General features: G+C 45.2%; 1 protein-coding gene across 1 annotated transcript in view; it reads right to left on the reverse strand.

Annotated features, from left to right (window-relative positions):
- Positions 1 to 23,702, reverse strand: part of LOC147627876 (EXS (ERD1/XPR1/SYG1) family protein) — a 48,238-nt gene extending 24,536 nt beyond the window's left edge. Inside the window, exons 1-5 of the mRNA XM_086814851.1 lie at positions 23,656 to 23,702; positions 23,290 to 23,382; positions 23,024 to 23,140; positions 301 to 396; positions 4 to 117 (exon numbers count right to left, since the gene is read on the reverse strand). Of these exons, the coding sequence (XP_086670977.1) occupies positions 4 to 117; positions 301 to 396; positions 23,024 to 23,140; positions 23,290 to 23,364 (402 nt within the window). The 5' untranslated portion in view covers positions 23,365 to 23,382; positions 23,656 to 23,702. The remainder of the gene's footprint in view (positions 1 to 3; positions 118 to 300; positions 397 to 23,023; positions 23,141 to 23,289; positions 23,383 to 23,655) is intronic.
- Positions 23,703 to 24,838: the final 1,136 nt, after the last annotated feature.

The following is a 24,838-nucleotide window of genomic DNA, read 5'->3' on the forward strand; positions in this document are numbered from 1 at the left end:
CACCTGGAGAGGGAAAAGAAGCCGAACAAGAGTTCGAAGGAAGAAAATGCGAGCTGAAACATAAAATATGTCAACTGGAAGAACCATGATAAGAGGTAGAACACTGTAAAGAAGTACCTGAACCCACAATCACCAGATGATGGCAAATAGTAAGCAGCATGCCAGCCCACCCACTCACCCCGCCTACTAATTCACAACACATTGGCCACACCTGATTTCTGTTAATCTAGCCACAGTTCATAGAAACAACATGCATGTTTTCTCTCAAATAAATAAATGGAGTTGGAGCAGATAGTATACTGGCTGTGTTGCAGCCAATGAGCTTTCTCCATGAGCAGATAGGTACATATAGGATGTCATGCTTGTCAGCACAATGACCGTCACCCAAGACGCAATCTGCACACACCAAAATCAAAGTGATGGCATTTCTATTTACAACAGGCATCTTGATAAATTATGTAACAGAGATGACTTAGATCAAACACAAGCATACACAGAAACCTAAACTACTGCTGTATTCTATTACTTTGCAAGAAAAGCTCTATATACGAGTCTGCCATTGTACTTGAAGGCTGGAAACTGAAAGCTCTATTACTTTGCAAGAAAAGCTCTATATACGAGTCTGCCATTGTACTTTAAGGCTGGAAACTGAAGGAAACTGTCACCAATTGGCCGACCATTTGGTCCATCTCCAGTTTTTGCGTCTCGTTCACTTGAGGCCAGGCCGGTGTCTCATGTGAAGAGGCCAATATTTTGCTGACATGGACGGGAGCCAGACTGGTGCCACCCGTGTGTTAGCAGGATGGTGTCGTATGGACGGGAGCTAGACCAGTGCCACCCATGTATGACCTGGACTGTGTTCGACCCATGGGATTGTCACGCCATGGAAGAGCCAGTCTTCGTGCCGTGTTTTGCCTATGGGACTGTCACACCATAGGGAGACTCGTGCCTGGAACTGTGTCTTACCTATGGGACTATCACTCCATAGGAAGACCAGGTTTTTATGTTTTTATGTCGTGCCAGTTTTGTGCCGACAGATATTTTGTACTTGTTCCATGAACGGGAGATATGTCCATGTTACTATTTGCACATGCACCCATATTTTGCATGTTTGAAATTGTTTTCGCATGACATGTATTTGTGTGTTTGCCTACTTGACGTGTTACTTACTGCGCGGGGACGCCTGCCAGTGAGTCGTGAAGTCTGCTCTGTATTCTGACGATTTTTGGTGCATGTGAACAGGTGGTAAGTATGTCACACATATTGTTTTAATGTTTCATATTCTAACCTTTTATTTTATAAGGTTAGGTGTTCACATTCACTTAAATGTGGGCACCCCCTTTGGGCACCCACTTAGGGGCCAAGGTGGGGAGCCCCACTTAAGTGAGTGTGGGGGTGGGCATGGTCACCTACCCAAACTCCCCACCCACATGCAAGCGTGGAGTAAACTCCACTTTTATTTTATTAAAAAAAAGGGCTCTCTCTTTCAAGCGTGGGCATGAATCGCTTCCACCTTACGTGAGACAACCGGCGACTCTTCCCATCTCTGCTGGCGACTGAACTTGCTGCAGGCGGCTGCCATCTCCCACTGTACTGCTGCGCATACTCTCTTCCAGGCGGCTGTCACCTCCAATAGCGACTGTATACACTGTTGCTGGTTGCGCCTGCTTTACTACAGGCGGCTGTCACCTCCAATAGCGACTGTATACACTGTTGGCTGGTTGCGCCTGCTTTACTGCAGGCGGCTGTCACCTCCAATAGCGACTGTATACACTGTTGCTGGTTGCGCCTGTATTGCCAGCCAGCACTGACTGCAGGCGGCTACTTCCCCAGGCGACAGTACACCAGCAGGTGGCGCTGCCCTCTCCTCTGCGTGAGCTCTCCTGCAGGCTGCACGTCTTCACCAGCAAACTATCCCTTTCATCTCCCTTCCTACAGGCAGCTACTCCCCCTGGCGACAGTACCTGCAAGCTGCCCATCCTCTACCGGCTGCACCTCTCCAAGCTACGCATGCCCCTACAGACGGCTGGGGCTATGCGCTTGTGTTCCGGCCAGTAGAACACTGCCCTCAGGCAACTCTGTTTGGGCTCCTCCACACTGCGGCCAGGCATCTCCTCCCTTGCAAGTGGATGCTTCTTCTCTCACAGCAGGCGGCTGTACCCTTTGTGGTGGTGCTTGTCTTGATGGTTCTACACGAGGCAACTGTTTCTTCAACAAGGGTGGCTTCATATTCTACACAAACACCACAAGTATTGGTTTTCTATCAACCATCTACAAGTGAATTTCAGATTTAAGTAAAGTATTTTATGTTTAAATCTGGTAAGGGATTCATCCCGCTCGGCCAACACCCGTTCGGTGCCGGGTTGTCCAAGCTATATTGGCGAACCTCGGTCCAAAGGTGCTGAGATCGGGAGAGCTAGGCGTTAGTACGAGAGCGCCTGTTTGTGCGTGGTCTCGGAACACCAGTGAGGCGCTCTCCGCGGAGTCCAGTGAAAGCACAGGACCATAGAGATTGGACCACACTAGTGGTCGTACTGCTTCGAGCTTCTACATTGAAATTCGACTTCGAGCCTATTTGTTTGGTACTGTTTTCATATGTACATGGACATTATCTAGTTCTTGGAACCCATGGAGCATTGTATTTATTAAATACTCCCAATAAATATATCATATATTGAGGGGGGGGTCGGCCCGTTCCGGCCCCAGTGCTGGTGTCCATCTTTCCATTTCATTTCATTAAAATTTCAAGTTGTATTAAGTTGTCCATTTCAAATTTGTGGTTTTAAAGTTGTGCTATTAAGCGTGTGGGTGTCCAACGGAGTTTTTCCCACTTGACGGGATCGGTTTCATTGGTATCAGAGCACGGTTGTTTCCCTCTTCCTAGTAGGGAAACGAACCTGTGTATTGGACATCCCGCTTTTAGCAAACTTAAAACACAATGGACAGCCAAGGCAACCCTTTGGAAGTGCCAAATTCGAGGGGTCCATCTAGTGCCTCTCGTGGGTCTGATGCCCTGCGAGGTAGACACAAGCCCCTAGAAAGGGTTATTGATAGTGAATCAAAGGGTCAACTGTCTCCAGGAAAGACAGTTATGCTTGAACAAGAGCCTGATGCTATGAGGGCTGAAATGGAACATATGAGAAAACTTTTGCAGGCTCAAGAGCAAGAGTTAAAGTTTTTGCATGAAGATCCCCATCTACAAAGTGCTATTGAAGCCAGGAAGGCTGATGCTATGGTAGATGTAACTTTCGAATCAATGGCTCGCGAAGTGGGCAAGAAACCAAGGGAGTTGGCACTTGCCTATCTCCTTCGCAAAGGTGATATCAAAGAGGGGGATGACGGAGAGCTGAAATTCAGAAATCCACCTCGTTTGAAGCATGGAGATCCCGCATCCCAGAGGCTGAAATCTTTTATGCAAAAGGAAGAGGTGACTGTCACCTCTCGACATGCATCTTCTCCCCAAGGCACTAAGCCTGACAGATATATGTATGCCAGTGCTCATGGAGGGCATGAAAGTCACATGCATGCTAGACATGTATCTCATGGTGACAGGTCTGCTTCCAGAAAAATTTTGCCTTCTGAGTTGTCTCATGGAGAGACATTGCCATATGCAGGTAAGTCACATGCATCTGAGTTTCGGGTTCGTGGAGCACATGCCACCGTGCCCCATGAAACTTCTATGACGGCCCATGGAGCCCATGCAGACAGGGCTGCCCCATTGGATAAGGGGAAAAGAAAAAGAGAAGACCATGAGCCTCATGCCAGGAAGCTCAAGGAATTCAAAGCAGGTGACAAATCTGTTAAATTTGATGCTTTTCATGGTGAACATGATGCTTCTAAGGTGTTAGCATTTGTGGCACAGTTCGACATTGCTTTTAGCGATGAGGATTTCACAGAAAAGTCAAAGGTGCGACATGCTAGCATGTTTTTGAAAGGGAATGCTGCCCATTGGTGGATCACTGAAAAGATCACCAAGGATCCCATTTCCACTTGCAAAAAATTCAAGGATAGATTTTATGCTCAGTTCTTGCCACCCAATGCAGAGCAAACTCTCACTCAAAAGTGGGACAGGCTGGAACAAAGAGACAATGAAAGTGTGCAACAGTATGTTAACAAATTCTGGAAAGTGTTGCTGGAAGTGACTCCCTTCATGCTAATCACTGAGGATGAAAGAAAGAGGAAGTTTCGTTCTGGACTGCAACCAGCATACCGTTCGGGCATTGAATTGCACCCGAAACATACGTTGCAACAACTCACAGCTTCTGCTCTTGCTACGGAGCAATTGGTGCTCAAGATTAAGCAGGATCAAGGAGGTTCCAAGGGAAAAGACAAGGCTGTCCCAAATCAGCAAAAGGGTGGACAGCCACCTAAAAAGAACTTCCGGGAGCCTTACAAGGGTGGTAAAGCTGAAAATAACACATCTAAAGAACAGGGCCCAAGGAAGAACAAATTCGGCTTAACCACGGAACAAAGAGAGCAATATGCCAAGGATGGAAAATGCTTTTCTTGTGGTAGCAAAGACCACATGTTTCGGCAATGCCGAGATCGCAAATCAAAGCACGAGGACAAGCACACCAAAGCTAATGTACATGCAATTCCTAATGTGCAAGGACATACAGGTCATGATGCAAAGAGCGAATGGTTTGCAAGGCTTGGGGGCAAATCAAGGATCAGCCCGCACTCTTCATGTTTGATGACTGTGCAACTGACAATTTCATCTCTATGCAAATGGCAGCTGCATTGGATATTGAGGTTGAAAACATGGGACCTCAGATTGAAGCCGAAGCTGCATTTATTGGTAAAGAGGTGCAGGTTACCCCTTTGATAGGGAAGTTGCGCATCCATATACAGGGCTACCTTGACAATGAGCATTTCCTAGTTGCTCCACTGAATGGATGTGATGTATTGTTGGGCAAGCCGTGGCACCATAGGCTTGAGCCCCGCAAAGACTACAAGTCCAATATGATTTCTTTTATGCATAAAGGCCGCATGCATTTTATTGATGCTGGCAAAGAAGGGGATTCCATCCCAGTTGTATCACACATCCAAATTAATAAAGCAATGAAAAAGAGTCTTTCAGCGTACTTGGTTTTTGTGCGTGATAGTCTTGTGCCAAATCGTCAAAATGTGGATGCTATGTCTAATGATAGGTTGAATTTTCTTAATGCATTCAACGACTGTTTTGCTGACTCGTTGCCAGGTGAATTACCTCCCCAAAGGCCCGAAGATCACCGTATAGATCTTGTGCCAGGTAGTTCTCCTCCTAACAAACCCGCATACCGAGTGAGTGCTGCACAACAAGAAGAAATCATGAAGCAGGTAAACGAGCTTTTAGAGAAAGGTTTGGTTCAGCCCAGTTCCTCACCTTACTGCTCTCCTGTGCTTCTTGTTCAAAAGAAGGACGGATCATTCCGTATGTGTGTAGACTATAGAGCTTTGAACAAGCTTACCATCAAGAACAGATTTCCTATTCCACGTATTGATGATATCTTGGATAAGCTTGGTGGCTCAGCTTGCTTTAGCAGACTTGATTTGAAGAGTGGTTATCACCAGATACGCGTGGTGCCACAAGATGTCCATAAGACTGCATTCAGGACAGCCTTCAGATTATATGAATTCTTGGTAATGCCTTTTGGTCTCACCAATGCTCCTGCTACTTTTAATCGTATGATGGATAGGATATTCCGATCCCATAGCAAGTTTACAGGAGTCTTCTTTGATGATATCTTGGTTTTCTCCAAGAATGAGCAGGAACACAGAACTCATTTGGTCACAGTCTTCGAAGAGTTGCGGAAGCATAAACTTTTCGTCAATGCCAAGAAAAGTGAGTTTTTCCTTTCAGAGATTCATTATCTGGGTCATATTGTATCCAAAGATGGAGTTACAATGGATCCTGCAAAGATAGAGACCATTCGGAATTGGCCCGAATTGCAAAACGTACATCAAGTACGTAGTTTTCTGGGATTATGTTCGTACTACAGGCGTTTCATAAGGCATTTTGCTATGATTACCACTCCTCTACATGATCTCACAAAGAAGAAAACTGCTTTCAAATGGACTTCAAAGGAACAGGATGCTTTCTTGCAGCTCAAGCATGCGATCATATGTGGTCCAGTATTGATTGTTCCTGACTTGCACAAGTCATTCGTGGTTGAATGTGATGCTTGTGGTGATTGCATAGGAGCTGTCCTAAACCAAGAAGGGCATGCAGTTGCATACGAGAGCCGTCGTTTGCATGATGCTGAGCTTCATATGGATATCTATGAGAAAGAGCTCTTGGCTGTAATTCACGCCTTAAAGATTTGGAAACACTACCTTCTTGGGGCTGAATTTGTAGTCAAGACAGATCATCAAAGCTTGAGATACTTTCTATCTCAAACCAAGCTTTCAGAGAAGCAGATGAGAATGGCAAATTTTCTTTTCATGTTTCATTTTCAGATTGTGCATACCCCAGGAAAGAAAAATGTGGTGGCCGATTGAAACCGGCCTCTGATAGAAACCAGAGTGCGGTAGGAGCAATCACCCGTCCACTTGTAGTCTAGATGAGAAACAAAACACAGATTGGAGCTAGAGTGCCCAAATCTGAAAACACAGCGACACCTGTTGGCCCCAAAGCTTGGCGCCCCTTGCGGTATTTCTTTATTCAATTATAATAAAATGAATGGCTGAGTACAACACAAAGACCAGCCAAGAGTTTACACCTGTAAGTCCAATCTGACGGCCCACAAATCCTTCTCAGCACAGAGGATCTATGCACACAGATCTGTGTCTTCAAACAACACACTGTGCCTCCCTCTGATCAGCCAAGATCACTACGCAGGCCAGCCATGGGCATACATCTGGCATAGCTCAAGTGCATGATACATCTTCTCAGCTCAAACATACATGTGCTGTCCAAACTCTGTCTCAACCCTTGTCAATCTGCCATACCCCTCCTCTCACAAGGGGCCAGATAACACATATCTGCAACAGACATCAAGCAATAGAAAGAGAGATAGATGAACAGAAACAGAGCTTACCAAGTTCAGCTCGTGAAACAGCACTGGAGGAAGCAACAGCACCAATTTGTACTTGCAGGCACTTGTATCCACAACCCTGCTTCACATATGTGCTTGTACTTGCCTGTATCCTCCTCTTGATGTTCACTCTTATGCTATCCTTGAAAATACAGATCTGAAAATCAGCACTGTACCCGTCTGTACCGCCTCGGGATACGTGCCAGGAGTTGTACTTGCACAAACAGCCGGCTGTCCACTCTTGTACCTGCCTGAATCAGAGTATACAGTCTGTCCAGCACCTGTTTGCGCCACCTGCAGCAGCCTGCAGCAACTGTACTTGCTGTACCTGGCTGTCCGTACACTGTACGGCAGTCGTACAGTATGGTACGGACTGTGTACTTGCTGGTACAGCCTGTACAGGGCCTGTGCGCAGAGTATCCAGCAGAGGGAACACAACGCTTGCAGCAGAAATCAGCAGCCACCTGTACTTGCACTGTACGGACTGCACACGTGGGAAGTGCAACTGTTCATGCAGAAGAAAAACAGCAGCAGTACACAGAAAAACAGCAGCCGCCTCCCTTCTCTTGTGCTTTTCCACGCTTGTGAACATGCGCATGAAGGCTCTTCCACTTTTGCTCCACGACTCCCAAAAAGGGAAGAGAGAGAGAGAGGAGAGAGAAACACTCCTCCCCAAAATAATCCCTAGGGCCCCAAACTTTAATAAGTTCCTAGGGCCACTAAGGCCTAGGGGCAAACTTTATTAAACATTAAAGTTTAATGTTTTTAGTTCCCCCCTTCACACCTAGGGATGTCCACACATCTTAAACTCTGTCCGGGCACCCCCCATGTGAATCATAAAATATTCTGACTCTACAACCACCGTGCCCACACTTGTACTGCTCCATTTTCACAGGGCCATGACATACCCCCCTCTTGAAAAATGGCAAGCGTCCTCGATTGCATTCTGGTGATGCATCAAAATATCCAAAGTGAAATATACAATATGGCAAGATCAGCGTCCCAATCTCTCTAAGCCATACATATATATCATCATTCACTGCAAACCAATGGCATAGTAATAGTCCGAGTTGTATACCACTGTGAACCATACATATCCACAAAAATCTCATGTGACTAGTACACATATATCATAGAAGTCCCATAAACAGATGTACTGTCAGCCTCAGTACCTTCGGGTTAGATAAAAACTGCACCAAGCGACCTCTAGATGTCATCTGAGCCTGTCTGTATCAAGGGAGTGGAGGTGCTACCCCCCTCTTGAGCATCAGGTAATGCTCCAGACCCATGCTCTGCTGAACCTGAATGAGCCACAATAAGAGTCGGCTCTAACTCAAAGGCATCGAGATAAAGCTGCAAAACCTGAGGTGAATCTGTTAAGTCACCTTCCTCCATCCACTTCGCATCCATCAGTGAATAGTTCTTGAACTTCACAAGATAGCGACGGGAAACTTTACCTCGTACCTTTCTTTCTTTATGTGCCAGTATCTGCTCTGGAATCAGAACCTCATCAAGTTCCTCAACTTCCGGCTGAGCCTCATCTGATACATCCTCAGGCACATCCCCTAAGAAGGCTCACGTGAAAAGCATTGTGAATCCTCCAGTGATCTGGTAACTTCAAACCATAGGTTACCTCACCAATCTTTTCCAAAACCTGAAAAGGCCCATAATATCGCATACTCAACTTAGGGAATAAGCGCTCTTTACCCTTCATCTTCTTGAGCCTAGCCTTTTCAAAGCGCAAAAGAACCCAATCACCCAATGCAAACTGTAAATCACGTCTGTGACGGTCTGCGGCTTTCTTTTGCTTCTGCTGAGTTTTCTGGAGGGCCAACTTAACTCTCCGATAAGCTTCATCCAAGCTCTCCACATACTGATCAGCCTCAAAGATCTTATCCTTTGTATGCAAAATGGGCGGAACCTTCTTCCCTCCTTCTACAATCTCAAAAGGCGCCTTGCCTGTCGAGCTATGTACAGTGTTGTTATATGCAAACTCCACCAAAGGAAGATACTTTTCCCATTGTTGCTTGTGCTCTGACACATAACACTTGAGAAGATCCAACACTGTAGAGTTCGCCTCTTCTGACTGACCATCTGTCTGTGGATGAAATGACGATGAAAACTTGAGAGTTGTACCCATGTTGTCAAACAACCCTCTCCAAAACAAACTCGTCATCCGTGGATCACGGTCACTAATGATAGACGTAGGCAAGCCATGATACTTGAAGATGTTCGCCATGAACAACTTCACCATATGGTCCACTTTAATTGTCTTCCGCACGGGAATGAAATGAGCCTGCTTACTGAACCTGCATATGATAGTCCAGATGCCATCATTTCCCGTTTGTGTCCGTGGAAGATCAAATACAAAATCCATGGCAATGCTCTCCCAAGGTCTATCCGGAATAGGTAAAGGCTGTAATAACCCTGGTGTCTTCTGACGGTCAAACTTTACCTTCTGACATACGATGCATTGCCTCACAAAGGCATCAACATCTCTTCTCAAGGTTGGCCAATAAAAGAAAGTCTCCACTGCTTTGACTGTGGCGTCAATACCTCTATGACCTGCATACGGTGGAGCATGACTTTCAATCATAACCTTGAGTCGCAATGGCCTGGTAACACACAGTCTGCCATGCATCAATAAAAACCCATCTCTGAGAGTATAATGCTCATGTCGCTGACCCTCAGACATCTGATCATACAACCTTTCAAAATCCTCATCATGGACATACTGCTCTTTCATTTCATCAAGCTCATGATGATAAGCAAGTGAAACTGCAGAGACCTGTGGCTTGCGTGACAAAGCATCTGCCACTACATTCTTTTTGCCTTCCACATGCACAATTTGGAAGTGAAACATTGACAAAAAGTTTGCCCGACGCATATGCTTCTCTGAAAGCTTAATCTGCGTGAGGAAATATCGCAAGGTCTGATGATCTGTCTGCACAGTGAAATCAGCCCCAAGCAAGTAGTGTTTCCATGTAGAAAGAGCGTGAATTACAGCCAACATCTCTTTCTCATACACCTGTAAATGCTTCTCAGCATCTTGCAAAACTCTACTCTCATAGGCTATCACATGTCCCTCTTGCATGAGAACTGCACCAATGCTACTTCCACATGCATCACACTGGACAACAAAAGCCTTTCGGAGGTCCGGTAACACCAAAACTGGGTCCGAAGTAAGCTTTTCTTTGAGCTTTTTGAATCCTGTAATTTCCCGATCAGCCCATCTAAACGGAGTTGCTTTCTTCGTCAAAGCATGAAGAGGCGAAGCAATTTCAGCAAAGTGCCGTATGTAACGCCTGTAATAAGAACACAATCCTAGAAAGCTGCGTACATCATGCACGGTCCTCAAAGCTGGCCAATTAAGTATTGCTTCCACCTTGGCTGGATCCATACGGACTCCATAACCAGACACAATATGCCCCAAGAAATGTATCTCCTGCAAAAAGAACTCACTCTTCTTGCCATTAACCACCAACCTATGGTTTCTGAGTTCTGCAAACACAATGGCCAAATGCCTTCTATGCTCTTCCTCAGTTCGTGAATGCACAATCATATCATCAAAGAATGTGCCCACAAACTCTCTATGAGGCCTGAAAATCCTGTCCATCATTCTGTTAAATGTGGCAGGCGCATTCGTCAAACCAAAGGGCATAACCAAGAACTCATACAACCCAAATGTGGTTCGGAATGCTGTCTTATGCACATCCTCGGGTCTAATGCGTATTTGATGATACCCGCTTTTCAAGTCAATACGACTAAAAACTGTGGAGCCCTGTAAGCGGTCCAAGATGTCATCGATCCTCGGTATGGGGAATCGATTCTTGATGGTATTCTTGTTCAGCGCCCTGTAATCAATACACGTGCGCCAAGAACCGTCCTTCTTCTGCACTAAGAGCACAGGTGAGCAAAAGGGTGATGAGCTAGGCTGAATCAACCCTTTATTCAAAAGCTCCTGCACCTGACTCATAATCTCTTCCCGTTGGGCTGCACTAACACGGTACGGCGGTCTATTCGGTGGAGTACTACCAGGAATCAGATCTATGGCATGATCTTCTGGCCTCTCAGGAGGTAATTCTCCTGGCAATGACTCGGAAAAACAGTCTTGAAACCCACTTTAGAAATCAGCCCTGTCCTTATCTAACATTGACAAATTAGACTTAGACTCATCATCCTGTGCATCCTTTACATAAATCAAGTACGCGGAAAGATGCTTTTTCATTACTGATGAAATCGCCGAAGTGGATACAATAGGAACAGATTCCCCTTTGAGTTTTACATCCAATACATGCTCTTTCCCTCTATGAGTCAGAGTGATTTTCCTATTGTAAGTATCCACCACCGCGTGTACCCTGTGGCACCATGCATTCCCCAACAAAACATCACAGCCATCCAAAGGCATGATGAAGAACTCCTCGCTGTCCACATAACCCTGCAAATGAAGCCGATGCTTCCCAATGATAGGAGTAACGGGTTCTGCATACCCTGGACAAGCCATATTTGCCTCATGTAACGGCCCCATCTCCTCTGCGCGAATCCCCAATCGGCCAGCCAAATCTGGTGAAATGAAGTTGGCTCTAGCACCTGTGTCAAAGAAGATCAAAGCATTCTGATCTCTCACTTTGCCCCATGCCCTGCACAACTCTGTAGCTTCACCACCTAGCTGCTCCCCCACGAGATCAGGAACTAAGCCTGCAGAAGGCTTTGGTTTCTTTGGCTTGGGCTCTCCTTTATTGTCAGGGTCCTTTTTGGACGTTCTTTTGGGACAATTGAATGACATATGCCCCTCTTCAGTACAGTAAAAACACTTTTGAGCATCTCTCAAAGCCTGTCTTTCCTCAGAAGTCCTTTTGGGCATTGGCAACTTCTTATACTTTGTCTCTGAAGACCCTTTAGTATCACGAGAAGCATGCCCAAATTTTTCAGCTTTCTTGCCCAATTTCTTACTGCCTTTAAATCTAGATGAACCACCTGTGAGTAACGCATTAGCTGTCATAGCATTTTCAATCATCTGTGACATGTTCGTTACTCGTCTTTATACAATAATCTCGTACCTCCTTGGGCAGCCCACAACAATACTTCTCTACCTGCTCAGATAATGGCACGGCACGATAAGAAGTCACTGGGAGAAGAGCTTCCCAAAACTTCTTGTTATAATCCTCCAAACTATCACACTTTGAAGCATCCAGCTTGTGCCATGCGGTCATAACATCCACCTCAAATGTAGATGTGAGCCATACGGAAGAGAAAACCTGTTTGAATTGGACCCATGTGGTGGGTGCTATGCCCTGCAAAAGAAGAGTAGACCACCACTGCAAAGCATTGCCCTTGAGAAAAGTGGCAGCTTTCCTCACCTTTGAGGACTCTGTGTAATTCCCACTAGAAAAAGCAGCATCAAACTGCTGTAAAAAGGTAAGTGCCTTCAATTTATCCTTGGCCCCACTGAAAGTATCAAACTTCACTGCAGCTCCCCCTTCCTTGTAATCCTTCGCCTTTCCCATAGGCGTTAGATTATCATATGGAAGTGGTTTCGTAAGATTGCTGCCCCCAACATTCATACCCATCATTGGGTCAACATTTCCCATTCCCATGCCAGGCATACCATACATTCCAGCCATGTTTCCATACATTCCATTATGCATACCTGGCTGCATACCACCAAACATATTGCCTTGCATCCCAGGTTGCATGCCTGCAAACATATTTCCAGCCATACAGGACTGCATACCACCATACATATTCCCTTGCATGCCAGGCTGAAAATTGGCTCCAAAAGGCCCATACATACCCATGCCTCCCTGAGGGTAACCCCCAGTCATGGATTGGAACACCGAGCCACCACAAAATAACCTGGATGCATGTTCTGCTGAGGAATAGGTGGCTGTCCATAGAAGGAACTCTGAGAGTTGGCACCATAAACATGCTGCATATTCGGAAACTGGCCAAAAGATGGTTCCTGTGGGATGGCACCACTATGACCCTAAGGAAGATTCTTCGAACGAACCTTCTTCTTCTTTTTCTGGGGCTCTGTGCGGAGCTCTGTGCGAGATCTCAAAAATTCAGCAAATCTCTCGCTTTGTGTGAGCTGCATAAAAGTATCCATAACACTAGCCAAGCGATCTTTGAACCGAGCATCATCATCCTCTTTACCATGCACATCTTCTGGCTGTGTTACATCCTCATAAGGCTCAACATCTGCAGCCTGTTCTCCTGCAAAAATATCCTCAGATACATCTCTTTCAGGAGAAGTCTCTTGCTCTTCTTCTTCATGATAGAAGTACTCTTCCTCTGTATCAGACATGATTGCTGAATTTTCAGCGATGGCTTTCTTCAAAGCAACCACGAGCTCACCCCCTTCAGAAAGTTGATGATTGGTCCCGGCAACGGAACCTTGAAACCGGCCTCTGATAGAAACCAGAGTGCGGTAGGAGCAATCACCCGTCCACTTGTAGTCTAGATGAGAAACAAAACACAGATTGGAGCTAGAGTGCCCAAATCTGAAAACACAGCGACACCTGTTGGCCCCAAAGCTTGGCGCCCCTTGCGGTATTTCTTTATTCAATTATAATAAAATGAATGGCTGAGTACAACACAAAGACCAGCCAAGAGTTTACACCTGTAAGTCCAATCTGACGGCCCACAAATCCTTCTCAGCACAGAGGATCTATGCACACAGATCTGTGTCTTCAAACAACACACTGTGCCTCCCTCTGATCAGCCAAGATCACTAAGCAGGCCAGCCATGGGCATACATCTGGCATAGCTCAAGTGCATGATACATCTTCTCAGCTCAAACATACATGTGCTGTCCAAACTCTGTCTCAACCCTTGTCAATCTGCCATACCCCTCCTCTCACAAGGGGCCAGATAACACATATCTGCAACAGACATCAAGCAGTAGAAAGAGAGATAGATGAACAGAAACAGAGCTTACCAAGATCAGCTCGTGAAACAGCACTGGAGGAAGCAACAGCACCAATTTGTACTTGCAAGCACTTGTATCCACAACCCTGCTTCACATATGTGCTTGTACTTGCCTGTATCCTCCTCCTGATGTTCACTCTTATGCTATCCTTGAAAATACAGATCTGAAAATCAGCACTGTACCCGTCTGTACCGCCTCGGGATACGTGCCAAGAGTTGTACTTGCACAAACAACCGGCTGTCCACTCTTGTACCTGCCTGGATCAGAGTATACAGTCTGTCCAGCACCTGTTTGCGCCACTTGCAGCAGCCTGCAGCAACTGTACTTGCTGTACCTGGCTGTCCGTACACTGTACGGCAGTCGTACAGGATGGTACGGGCTGTGTACTTGCTGGTACAGCCTGTACAGGGCCTGTGCGCAGAGTATCCAGCAGAGGGAACACAACGCTTGCAGCAGAAATCAGCAGCCACCTGTACTTGCACTGTACGGACTGCACACGTGGGAAGTGCAACTGTTCATGCAGAAGAAAAACAGCAGCAGTACACAGAAAAACAGCAGCCGCCTCCCTTCTCTTGTGCTTTTCCACGCTTGTGAACATGCGCATGAAGGCTCTTCCACTTTTGCTCCACGACTCCCAAAAAGGGAAGAGAGAGAGAGAGAGGAGAGAGAAACACTCCTCCCCAAAATAATCCCTAGGGCCCCAAACTTTAATAAGTTCCTAGGGCCACTAAGGCCTAGGGGCAAACTTTATTAAACATTAAAGTTTAATGTTTTTAGTTCCCCCCTTCACACCTAGGGATGTCCACACATCTTAAACTCTGTCCGGGCACCCCCCATGTGAATCATAAAATATTCTGACTCTGCAACCACCATGCCCACACTTGTACTGCTCCATTTTCACAGGGCCATGACACCGATGCACTATCTAGGAGACCTTATGTTGCTGCAGTCTCAATGGCCTCTCATGGAGATCTATCTGCTATGAGAGATTTGTATCATATGGATGCTGATTTTTGCCATATATGGACTGATTTGATGGCTGGTCATTCACATGCCTCTTATGTTATCAACGAGGGTTATCTCATGAAGGATAATTGCCTATGTGTGGTGAAGGATTTGCGTCCAAAGGTTATGGACGAATGTCACGCTCATAGAGGTATTATGCCTACTACTCGCATGATTCAGAGGTATTTCTTTTGGCCAAGCATGCGTAAAGACATTGAGGCTTATGTGCGTGCATGTATTACTTGCCAAAAGGTGAAATTTGATAGGCAAAAGCCTCCAGGTTTGCTTCACCCATTGCCTATTCCCTCGCAACCTTGGAAAAGTATCACGATGGATTTTATTATGGATTTGCCTAGATCCCAGCATGGGAATGATGCTATTTGGACTATTGTGGACACGTTCAGCAAGCAAGCTCACTTCTTGCCCATCAAGAAAACCATCAAAGCTGATCATATGGTAAAGCTTTTTCTTGCTAATATTTTCAAGCATCATGGTATGCCTAAATCCATTGTTGGGGATAGAGATCCCAGGACTACAAGACTATTTTGGAGGGCTTTGTTTGATAATATGGGTACTAAGCTTGAATTTTCATCAGCTTATCATCCCCAAACGGATGGCCAAAGTGAAGCTGCAAATTCAGCCGTGTTGGATTTATTGAAATGTTATGTGGCAGATCAAAAGAGTGCATGGGGGAAGTATCTTCCACTTGTTGAGTTTGCCTACAACAATACGATCCATACTTCCACGAGAAAGGCTCCGTTTGAGATTATTTATGGCAGAGTGGTCTTGCCACCCATCCTTCGTACAAAGGATGAGATTTTTGCAGCTGATGAATATGTTCGTGACTTGGATGTTGCCTTTGGTCAGGTACGGACAGCCATTGCAAGATTTCAGGACAAGCATAAAATGGCTACTGACAAGCATAGAAGGGACATGGAAGTCAAAGAAGGTGATTGGGTATTGCTGAAATTTGAGAAGGCTAGGCTTCGGAAGAGGCCAGGACGAGAAGGATCATATCCTAAGCTTTCTCCTCGCTATTATGGACCCTTCAAGTAGTCATTGGAAGATTCACAATGCTTTTCATGTGAGTCTATTTCGGAAATATGTGGGGCCAGATCTTGATGAGCCTGTCACAGAAGATCCACCAGAGATTGAGATGGTTCTACACGAGGCAACTGTTTCTTCAACAAGGGTGGCTTCATATTCTACACAAACACCACAAGTATTGGTTTTCTATCAACCATCTACAAGTAAGTGAATTTCAAATTTAAGTAAAGTATTTTATGTTTAAATCTGGTAAGGGATTCATCCCGCTCGGCCAACCACCGTTCGGTGCCGGGTTGTCCAAGCTATATTGGCAAACCTCGGTCCAAAAGTGCTGAGATCGGGAGAGCCAGGCGTTAGTACGAGAGCGCCTGTTTGTGCGTGGTCTCGGAACACCAGTGAGGCGCTCTCCGCGGAGTCCAGTGAAAGCACAGGACCGTAGAGATTGGACCACACTAGTGGTCGTACTGCTTCGAGCTTCTACATCGAAATTCAACTTCGAGCCTATTTGTTTGGTACTGTTTTCATATGTACATGGACATTATCTGGTTCTTGGAACCCATGGAGCATTGTATTTATTAAATACTCCCAATAAATATATCATATATTGAGGGGGGGGTCGGCCCGTTCCGGCCCCAGTGCTGGTGTCCATCTTTCCATTTCATTTCATTAAAATTTCAAGTTGTATTAAGTTGTCCATTTCAAATTTGTGGTTTTAAAGTTGTGCTATTAAGCGTGTGGGTGTCCAACGGAGTTTTTCCCACTTGACGGGATCGGTTTCAGAAACCTAAAAAACAACTGAAGATCTTTTTTCCCATAGCCCAAGTCACACCCAGAACCTTTGTTTCGCAGGTAAAACGCTAGCTGATGAGGGACTGAGTCATCTTGCTGCTACAATTTCTGCGCATGTAGCTGCTCACTAAATAAAGGAGAGAAGCAGGGGACTTCACCATCGAGCGGTGAAGATCCCCAGCGCACAGCACACGTAACAGCACACCCCGCACCCCCCCCCCCCCCCCCCGATCCTACACCCCCTCGCCCACTTCTTCTGTGCCTCCCTCCTCCCTTTGAGCCTTCATCCCCCTCCAGCCTCTCATGCCAGCTGCCCCCTCCACCAATTTGCGGCTGAGGCCCCTCCTCCTCCTCCTCCCCCCCTCCTCTCTTTCTGGCTGCCAATGCCTACTTTCCTCCTCCTCATTCCACCCTCGCTATCACACCCCTTGTGAAGTCCTTCGCAAGATTTTCCCTGAACACAGCTGAAAATAAGGTTAGTCCCAAACCAAATCATGAGATAGCAGGCCAGCTCACCTCCCAACCGCAACCAGCATCCACTGATCTCCCCCGAGCCAATGCTAGGGCTTCCTGCACAATCCCATAGGCCCGTGTCTAACTCCGGTGTCCCATACCACCGAAGCCTGCCCATAGACCTTTGACATACCAACCTGCGTACTCGCCATGTGCACGGCATGAGTATGTCTGCTCTCTTAGTCCAAGCCAAACCTTCAGTGGTGCATCTGCACAACTGTCTCATAATAACCCAATCTCTCACTTATATAGTGCTAAGGCAGTGGTGCATCCGCACAACTGTGTCTCATAATAACCCAATCTCTCACTTATATAGTGATAAGGCTGCCATAAATAGCTAACTTGCTATAAACAACCATTAAGCTTGTTTTATCAATCCAGGAACCCTAGTCAAGTATCTGTCTGCTAATCCCTAATCTCAAGGCCCCGTAACCCTGTTGGATTAGGTCTCGAATCCGTAGATCAGTGTCCAGGTACATAACATGCTTCCCCTCTTCAAACATTTATTCTTAAATGAAATTAGGGAAACACTTACTCAAACTAGCTGCCCATTGCCAAGTTGAGCCCTCCTCCGCCCAATCTTACATTCAGCGATCAACTTTTTTCTAAGTCGCCTCTCCTTGAAATCTATCACCCTCTCGGGTTCATGTGGTACGACAAGCCTCAACAAGTTCCTAAGGGGTAGCAAGGTCATCCTCAGCTCCCAGCGTCTCTTTTAGTCGACTAACATGATAAGTCCAACTGTTACCGGAGATTTAGGTTGATATCCATACATTAGCATAAACGGATTGTCTTGTTGATTTACGGCTTTGGTGGTGATCCGGATGCCCTAGTTTTTCCTGCCCTTGGTCTCAGTTCTCTAGCCCCTTGGTTTTGGCTTGGGAACCTCTGTATCTGAATGCTTAAGAATGACCCTTGACTTGCCTTGATATAGGGAAGTGAGAGCAAGTCGGGTTAAGGTTAGCTAAGGCTTTTATGACCCCAAAGGGTCTTTTCTTATAACGTGATCAATCTGTCTCTACTACTGATCCAAGTCCTAGGTGCCTATTCGGCTGCCAAAATTGCCCAAATCGAGCCATACTCCACCTTGTACTTTAATTAGAAGGCGCCTGCAAGTAGGAAGCATGTCCATGTGGCACCCACATGTGACATGGGTGATGTCACATGAGTTGTTGGCATTGAAGCATGCCTTGCCTCACCAGTATAGCAACAGGTGGTTCAGATACTGAGGACTCTAATGTCATAGCTCCACTTGCTCCTCCTACTCCGGAGAAGGTCAGCCGAATGGCAGGGATGCACAATCGCATGCTTTGCTTGCTTTGTCTATGAAGCAAGCCATTATTCCGCACATTCGTTCATCTAAACAAGCTTGGAATACGCTTGTGGCGCTTTACCAGGTGCGTAATGAGGCATGCACTGCCTATCTACGCAAGCAATTGCAATCCAAGCACATGAATGAGGGAGACTCTATGGATGCGTTTCTTACAAGGATCAAAGATTTCAAACAGCAACTTGCTAGCATTGATGGCATATATCCTGACACTTCATTGGTGCCTACAGTTCTCAATTCATTGCCAGATTCTTACTAGAGTTTTTTCCCATTCGGCTCATGATGAAGGGTAATCCTAGTACGCTCTCTATTGATGAGCTGGTTTCTGTGCTCTTGCAAGAAGAGCAGTCACCGCAAAACAGGTCTACCTTGAGTGTTGGGGACCAAGCTTTTGCTCTCAGTCAAAAAGGCAAAGGCAAAGGCAAAGGCAAAGCTTCTTCACACGGTGGCTATAAGACAAAGTCAGATTCAGCCCAGTCTTCCAGCAAGGTTGCCGAGAAAGGGGGCGAGAGGCCAAAGACGAAGAGTAAGTGCAACTATTGCCACAAACTTGGGCATTACATCATGAATGAAGGAAGAGGCTAGAGAAGGAAAGGAAGAAAGATTCAAGCATGTCTGTGGCTGATGCATAAACACCTCTAGTGTTGAGGAGGAGTAGCTAGTTACGCACATGATTGGACTTTCAGTGTGCATTGTAAATATGATCCTTCTGAACATAATGTATGCTTATCAATAACAGACGCACATGTTTGGTACTTTAATAGTGGTGCTAGCAAGCAATTACTTCTCAACATGGTTTGTTTGTCTCCCTTGAGTCTACTCCTTAGGGAGATACAATCACATGTGAATACAACTCCTCATATCCAATGAAAGGAGTTGTAAGGATTGTCCTCATTGCTGCAAATGGTGAGACAATCACTCTCTCAGAAGTCTTATTTGTACCTAGCATTAGGAAGAACTTACTGTCAATCTCTGACATTGCTAGCGTAGGTCTAGTTGTCAAATTTGTACATGACAGATGAACAGTTCATGATGCGAGTGATGATGATACCATGATTGCTTTGGGTATATTATGTTATGGCCTTTATAGGCTGGATATAAATGAGAGGTTGTCAGATGTCACTTATTCAATTACTGTCGCACATGCTATGAGTGACACAAAACTATGGCATGCCCACTTTGGTCACTTGAATTTTGGCAGCTTGTTACACCTTAAGAGACAAGAAATGGTGTTAGAGTTGCCATAGCTTGAGGACCCCATCAAACATGTATGTGAGGGGTGCATTTTGGGCAAGATGCAATGGGCATCATTCCCGAAAGATGAATCATTAAGATTACAACTTATACACAGCCCTATGCGGACACCATCTATTGGGGTATAGCTCTATTTTGTGACTTTCACTGATGACTACCCCAAGCATGCCTGGGTGTATCCCTTGAAGCAAAAGTTAGAGGTTTTGTTTCTATGGCTGAAAATGTGTCTGCATGCAAAGTTTGTACCCTTTGTCTAGATCGAAGGGTGTATGTCGAAAACTTTACTACATATATGTCTAAGAGGCATAAAACACCAATGTACGGTGCCTTACGCACCTCAGCAAAACGGTGTGGCAGAGAGGAAAAACAAGTCTCTTATGGTGATGGCACGTTGCACGGTGAAGGGGTAAGATTTGCCTCACATAGTTTTGGATGGAGGCCATTATGTGCGCCACTTATGTGCTCAACAAGTGCCCCACCAAAGCCTTGCAGACATTGATGCCTTATGAAGCTTGGAATGGTAGGAAGACCTTAGTGGCTCACATGCATGTGTTTGGGTGACTTGATTATACTCTTGTGCCTAAGCAACACCACAATAAGCTTGATGATAAGGCAATAAAATGCATTTTTGTAGAATATAGTTCGGAAAGCAAAGGGTATAGACTCTACCATCCAACTACAAAGCAAATTTTGGTGAGTAGAGATGTGGTTTTTGTGGAAAACTCAATTCAGCCCATGCTTTCATGCAAAAAACAGCAAGTTGTATGCTCACAGAATCCCTTTGATTCCCTTCTTCCCTTGTACAATCTGGGACAACCACATGCGGAGCATTCTCGTGCTCAATGGGGTGCTGAAATTCAGCCCCGAGTCCATAGATCAGGCCTTAGACGAGGCTATTGTGGATGATGTAGTGAATGAGGAACTGACAACCATTCAAGCATCCAAACGGGTGCCAAGATGGTTGTTGGATACACTCCGTAATAGTAAGATCACAAGTCCTCTATCCAGCAGGACGCATGGAGGTTCTCATTATGCACTTGGATATTATGTGGATCATGCTCTCATTACCACCACTTGCAACGATGAGAAACCTGTTATTCTTGAGGATTGAGTCGTACTATGCATCTGGATATTATGCAGATCATGCTCTCATTACCAACACTTGCAATGAGTCAATGACGAGGAGCCTATTATCATTCTTGAGGATTTGGGTCGTACTCATCCTGCATGGCATGCATCCATTGATCATACCTAGCTACAAGGGCTCTCATTTATTGGTTTTCGTATTAGTGGCTCGGAAAAAGACGATTGGGGTGCAGAGCTCAAGCTTACTTGGATTGACAAAGGCTATATTTGGGGTGTCAAGTTGGGGTTGATGGATTGCAATTTGCGCCAATACCTATGAGCATAAGGAAGAAACTTCTTCATCGGAGTTCTAGGAGATTGGGTGTAGCCACAAGGCCTTGTTGGTGAACCAAGTACTACTTGCCTCAGCTTGGTTCGTTGCCTCAGCTTCTCTTGTGGATGCATTGGCCGGCTGTAGAGATTGGTCTGCAACTTTTTTTGCTCAGGATTAAATGGTACACTACACTCAGTCTAGAGTTGCCCGGTACATCCCAGAAAGGAAGGGACATCAACAGTTATTGCTTGGAAGACTTTTAAACGTCCTCCTATGGGTCAGAGACTTGCATCCACCCAACACCTCAAAGGGAGTCTTAAATGCATTGATCATATTGATGTAGCTTTACCTCATGAGTGGATTACTGGCACATTTCACAATCACCATCATCCTAGGTGGCTGGGTGTTTTCTCTCACATTGGAATGCCATTACAGATGTTAGCCTTTCTGGAGGATGAGGAGGGAGATCGTGTTTTTTATTTTATCCAGTTGGGATGGAGATTGATGAGGTGTACTTCCACGCACTGCCCTTCATCTACTGAGAGTAGTTAGTTGCTTAGGGAACCACTGGCATATTGACCCTCCCCTGATATTGTGACCCATGAGAGCTTATGGTTGTACGGTGGATGTCCTATCAGATATCTTCATTGGGATCCTAGTGAGTGGGAGTGGATTGATGCAGCCAATCCAATGAAGAGTCAGCCTTTTTTCAGCTACATCATCCGTAATGCCATGTGCCTTTTACTTGGACACATTTAAAGGACTCCTACACTGAGATAGCAATGGGAGAGTTATAACATTATCCCATTGATTAAAAAGAGATTTTGGCACAGTCTTTGGCACTCAAACAAGAGGAGCCAAATCTCCCACTTCTTTTGGTTATTCTTACATCGTGGCCTTTCCCTTAATCAGTGGAGGGCTATTTTTAGTGCAGAACCCTCCTGTCCCTGATGCCTGGTAGCTTCTAAGATAGTACAACATTGCATGTTGGGGTGTAGAGCTGCTAAGAGGATTTGGGGCTCTATAGCTCAGCTTATGAGCAGATTGAGGAGAGATACCATTTATGTTACTTGGGGTGCTATTGCTTGGCTCGCTCAGTCTTGTCCACAGAATTTTTTGACGCCAAGGATTTGGACGCCATACTGATTTGCAGGTGTGGCCCACCGTTGCATGCTAATGGATATTCCTGATACACAGTATACACCACCGCTGCAGAGGATTGATACCACTTAGGAGATCATTGCCAATATTACAGCTTGGCAGATTTGGAAGGCCAGATGCACACAAGGGCATTCAGGTATCCTACACTTAGTGCATTTGTACTATATGGGGAGACATTATTCTCTCTTATGGCCACATGGGCTCAAATGCAGGGACCATCCAGAACTGCACAAGCAAAGCACGCTGTTTTCATGAGGGAGTGGGATGATGGGAATCTTTTTCTCATTGGCCCCCATTGGACATACAGTTTAGGATGAGGATTTTTTGCTCCGGCTTCCAGACATGATTTTGTATGGTCTATTCATACTTAATAAAAGCAACAAAAAAAAAGCCTGTTGCTCACTAGCTCACTGCCTCATTCTTGTCAAATCTATACCTAATCACACTAACCTGTAAACTCAGCAAGAACCCTGACGACCATTCTCAAAGTTACAAAAATGATACATAGGACAGAAAGAGTCATGCCAGAAACAGACATAGGTATGCCTGACAATAATAATAACAAAAACGCCACTCACTGTCCATATATCCTTGGGTGTCAAATGTCTACTGTCCAACTCAAATACTTTAGCGTAGTTTATTCGAGAGATCATGAACACCCATACATTTACTCCCCAAAGCCATATCATCATAGCCTGCACAAAGACACATCAAGACAAGAGAATTATCAGCACCATCTAGCAATTTGAAGCTTTAGCTGTTGTGGCTAGTTCCATCTAGCTTGCACAAACATACAAGCTGCTCACAAATTGTTCAATGTGGCTGGTAAAATTGTGCTACTAACCACCAGGAAAAGAGGATTGTAATACAAAAAGGTTTCATATAAGAGATAATTGCGAAGCTCCACATCCATCTTCATAACAGAGTCCACTGCTACCTGCATGGATCCTTGATTGTTAATACTTTGCAAAACAACTTGCTTTCAGAAGTGCAAAGTTCATATAAGAGATAGTTACCTGCATGGATCCTTGATGGTTAACACTTTGCAAAACAACTTGCTTTCAGAAATGCAAAGTTCATTTTTATTATTTCACCATGCATATCAGAAACTATAAATCCTCTAAATTGCAACAGTTAAAGTTTTTCTCTAGTAACATCAGAAAGCTAAGTGAAATACTTGTTTCGGTTCCATGTAGGAGGCAATTCTCACCTTGCCGCAAAATACTATCCAAAGAAGGAACAGTGGACCCTGCACAAAAAATTAATGTGAAACATCAAAATCCAAAATGCACTCAAGTAGCGACATAGAATGGGAAACAGCTTCCATTAAAAGCATTAAATAAAAAAGATAACTAAACCTAATTTTATATTTCTCCCTTTAATTATAAAATAAGGAAAATGTCTCCCTTAAGGATGCAGAAATAATTAAAATCAAAACCCTAGGCAAATCCAACATGAGATAAACTTCTGAATACTGATTCTTTTATGAATTATGAGCCATCACACAAGTAAATCCAGCCAACATCTCCGAGCACTACAAAGGTGAACATGGGCATGATGTGACCTGCTTACACCCTGTGGATGAAATAGGAGCCAGAAACCAAGCCAGATAGGGGCGGACAGGTAGCCAGGCCACACAGGTCAGACAGGCCATACAGCAGGTCGAATGGCAACAGAGAGCAGGTTGGCCAGCCCTGAAGCAATCATGGGGCTGGTCGACAAAAGGACTCTGAAGAGCCCTATAAAAAGACCCACTTCCCTCCACATTCAATCAACAATCAGTTAAGGCGTCTTAAGCAGTCCGCCGGCAGCCAAAGAGGGCCTAGATCAGTATTTGAAAGGCAGGAGTCAGCAAATGCCAGCCATTATTTCAACTTGGGCTTCTTCTACCTGAGTATTGATCTCTTGAAAATTCAAGATGCCTATTGTTGCAGACAGCCTCATGTGGAACATACTCAAGGAAATAAACTTTGGGATACACGGAAGCAAAAAGAGAGATTACCCTGGCTTATGTCTCTACACACAATAATGTGGCAGATATTTTCATGAAGGCTCTCGAAGTTTGAAGCTTTTCACAAAGCTTTGGGGCCCATAGGATCCCTATACATGTTCACATCATCACTACAGGGGAGATTTGCATTCGGTCAAACCTAGGTAGAGAGAGTCAATCATGGGCATCGAGGCGTTAGACAACGAAAGATTGATAAGAATATAGAAGATCACCCCAAATTCGCGTTTGGGGGGTTACGGAAAGAGACATCTAGATGATGGCAAGAGATTGTTAGTGATGATGAGCTCCGATATGCTTGGGAGGATGGATCCAAGAAGAACTTCGAGTAAAACATAGCAGGAAGGAACCACCTAGGGCTGAGGTGCAGCCCAAGACCTAGGGT

The sequence above is a fragment of the Cibotium barometz genome, chromosome 20 (genome assembly GCF_041138505.1).
Source record: "Cibotium barometz isolate CiBa-2024 chromosome 20, ASM4113850v1, whole genome shotgun sequence".
Classification (NCBI taxonomy): Eukaryota; Viridiplantae; Streptophyta; class Polypodiopsida; order Cyatheales; family Cibotiaceae; genus Cibotium; species Cibotium barometz.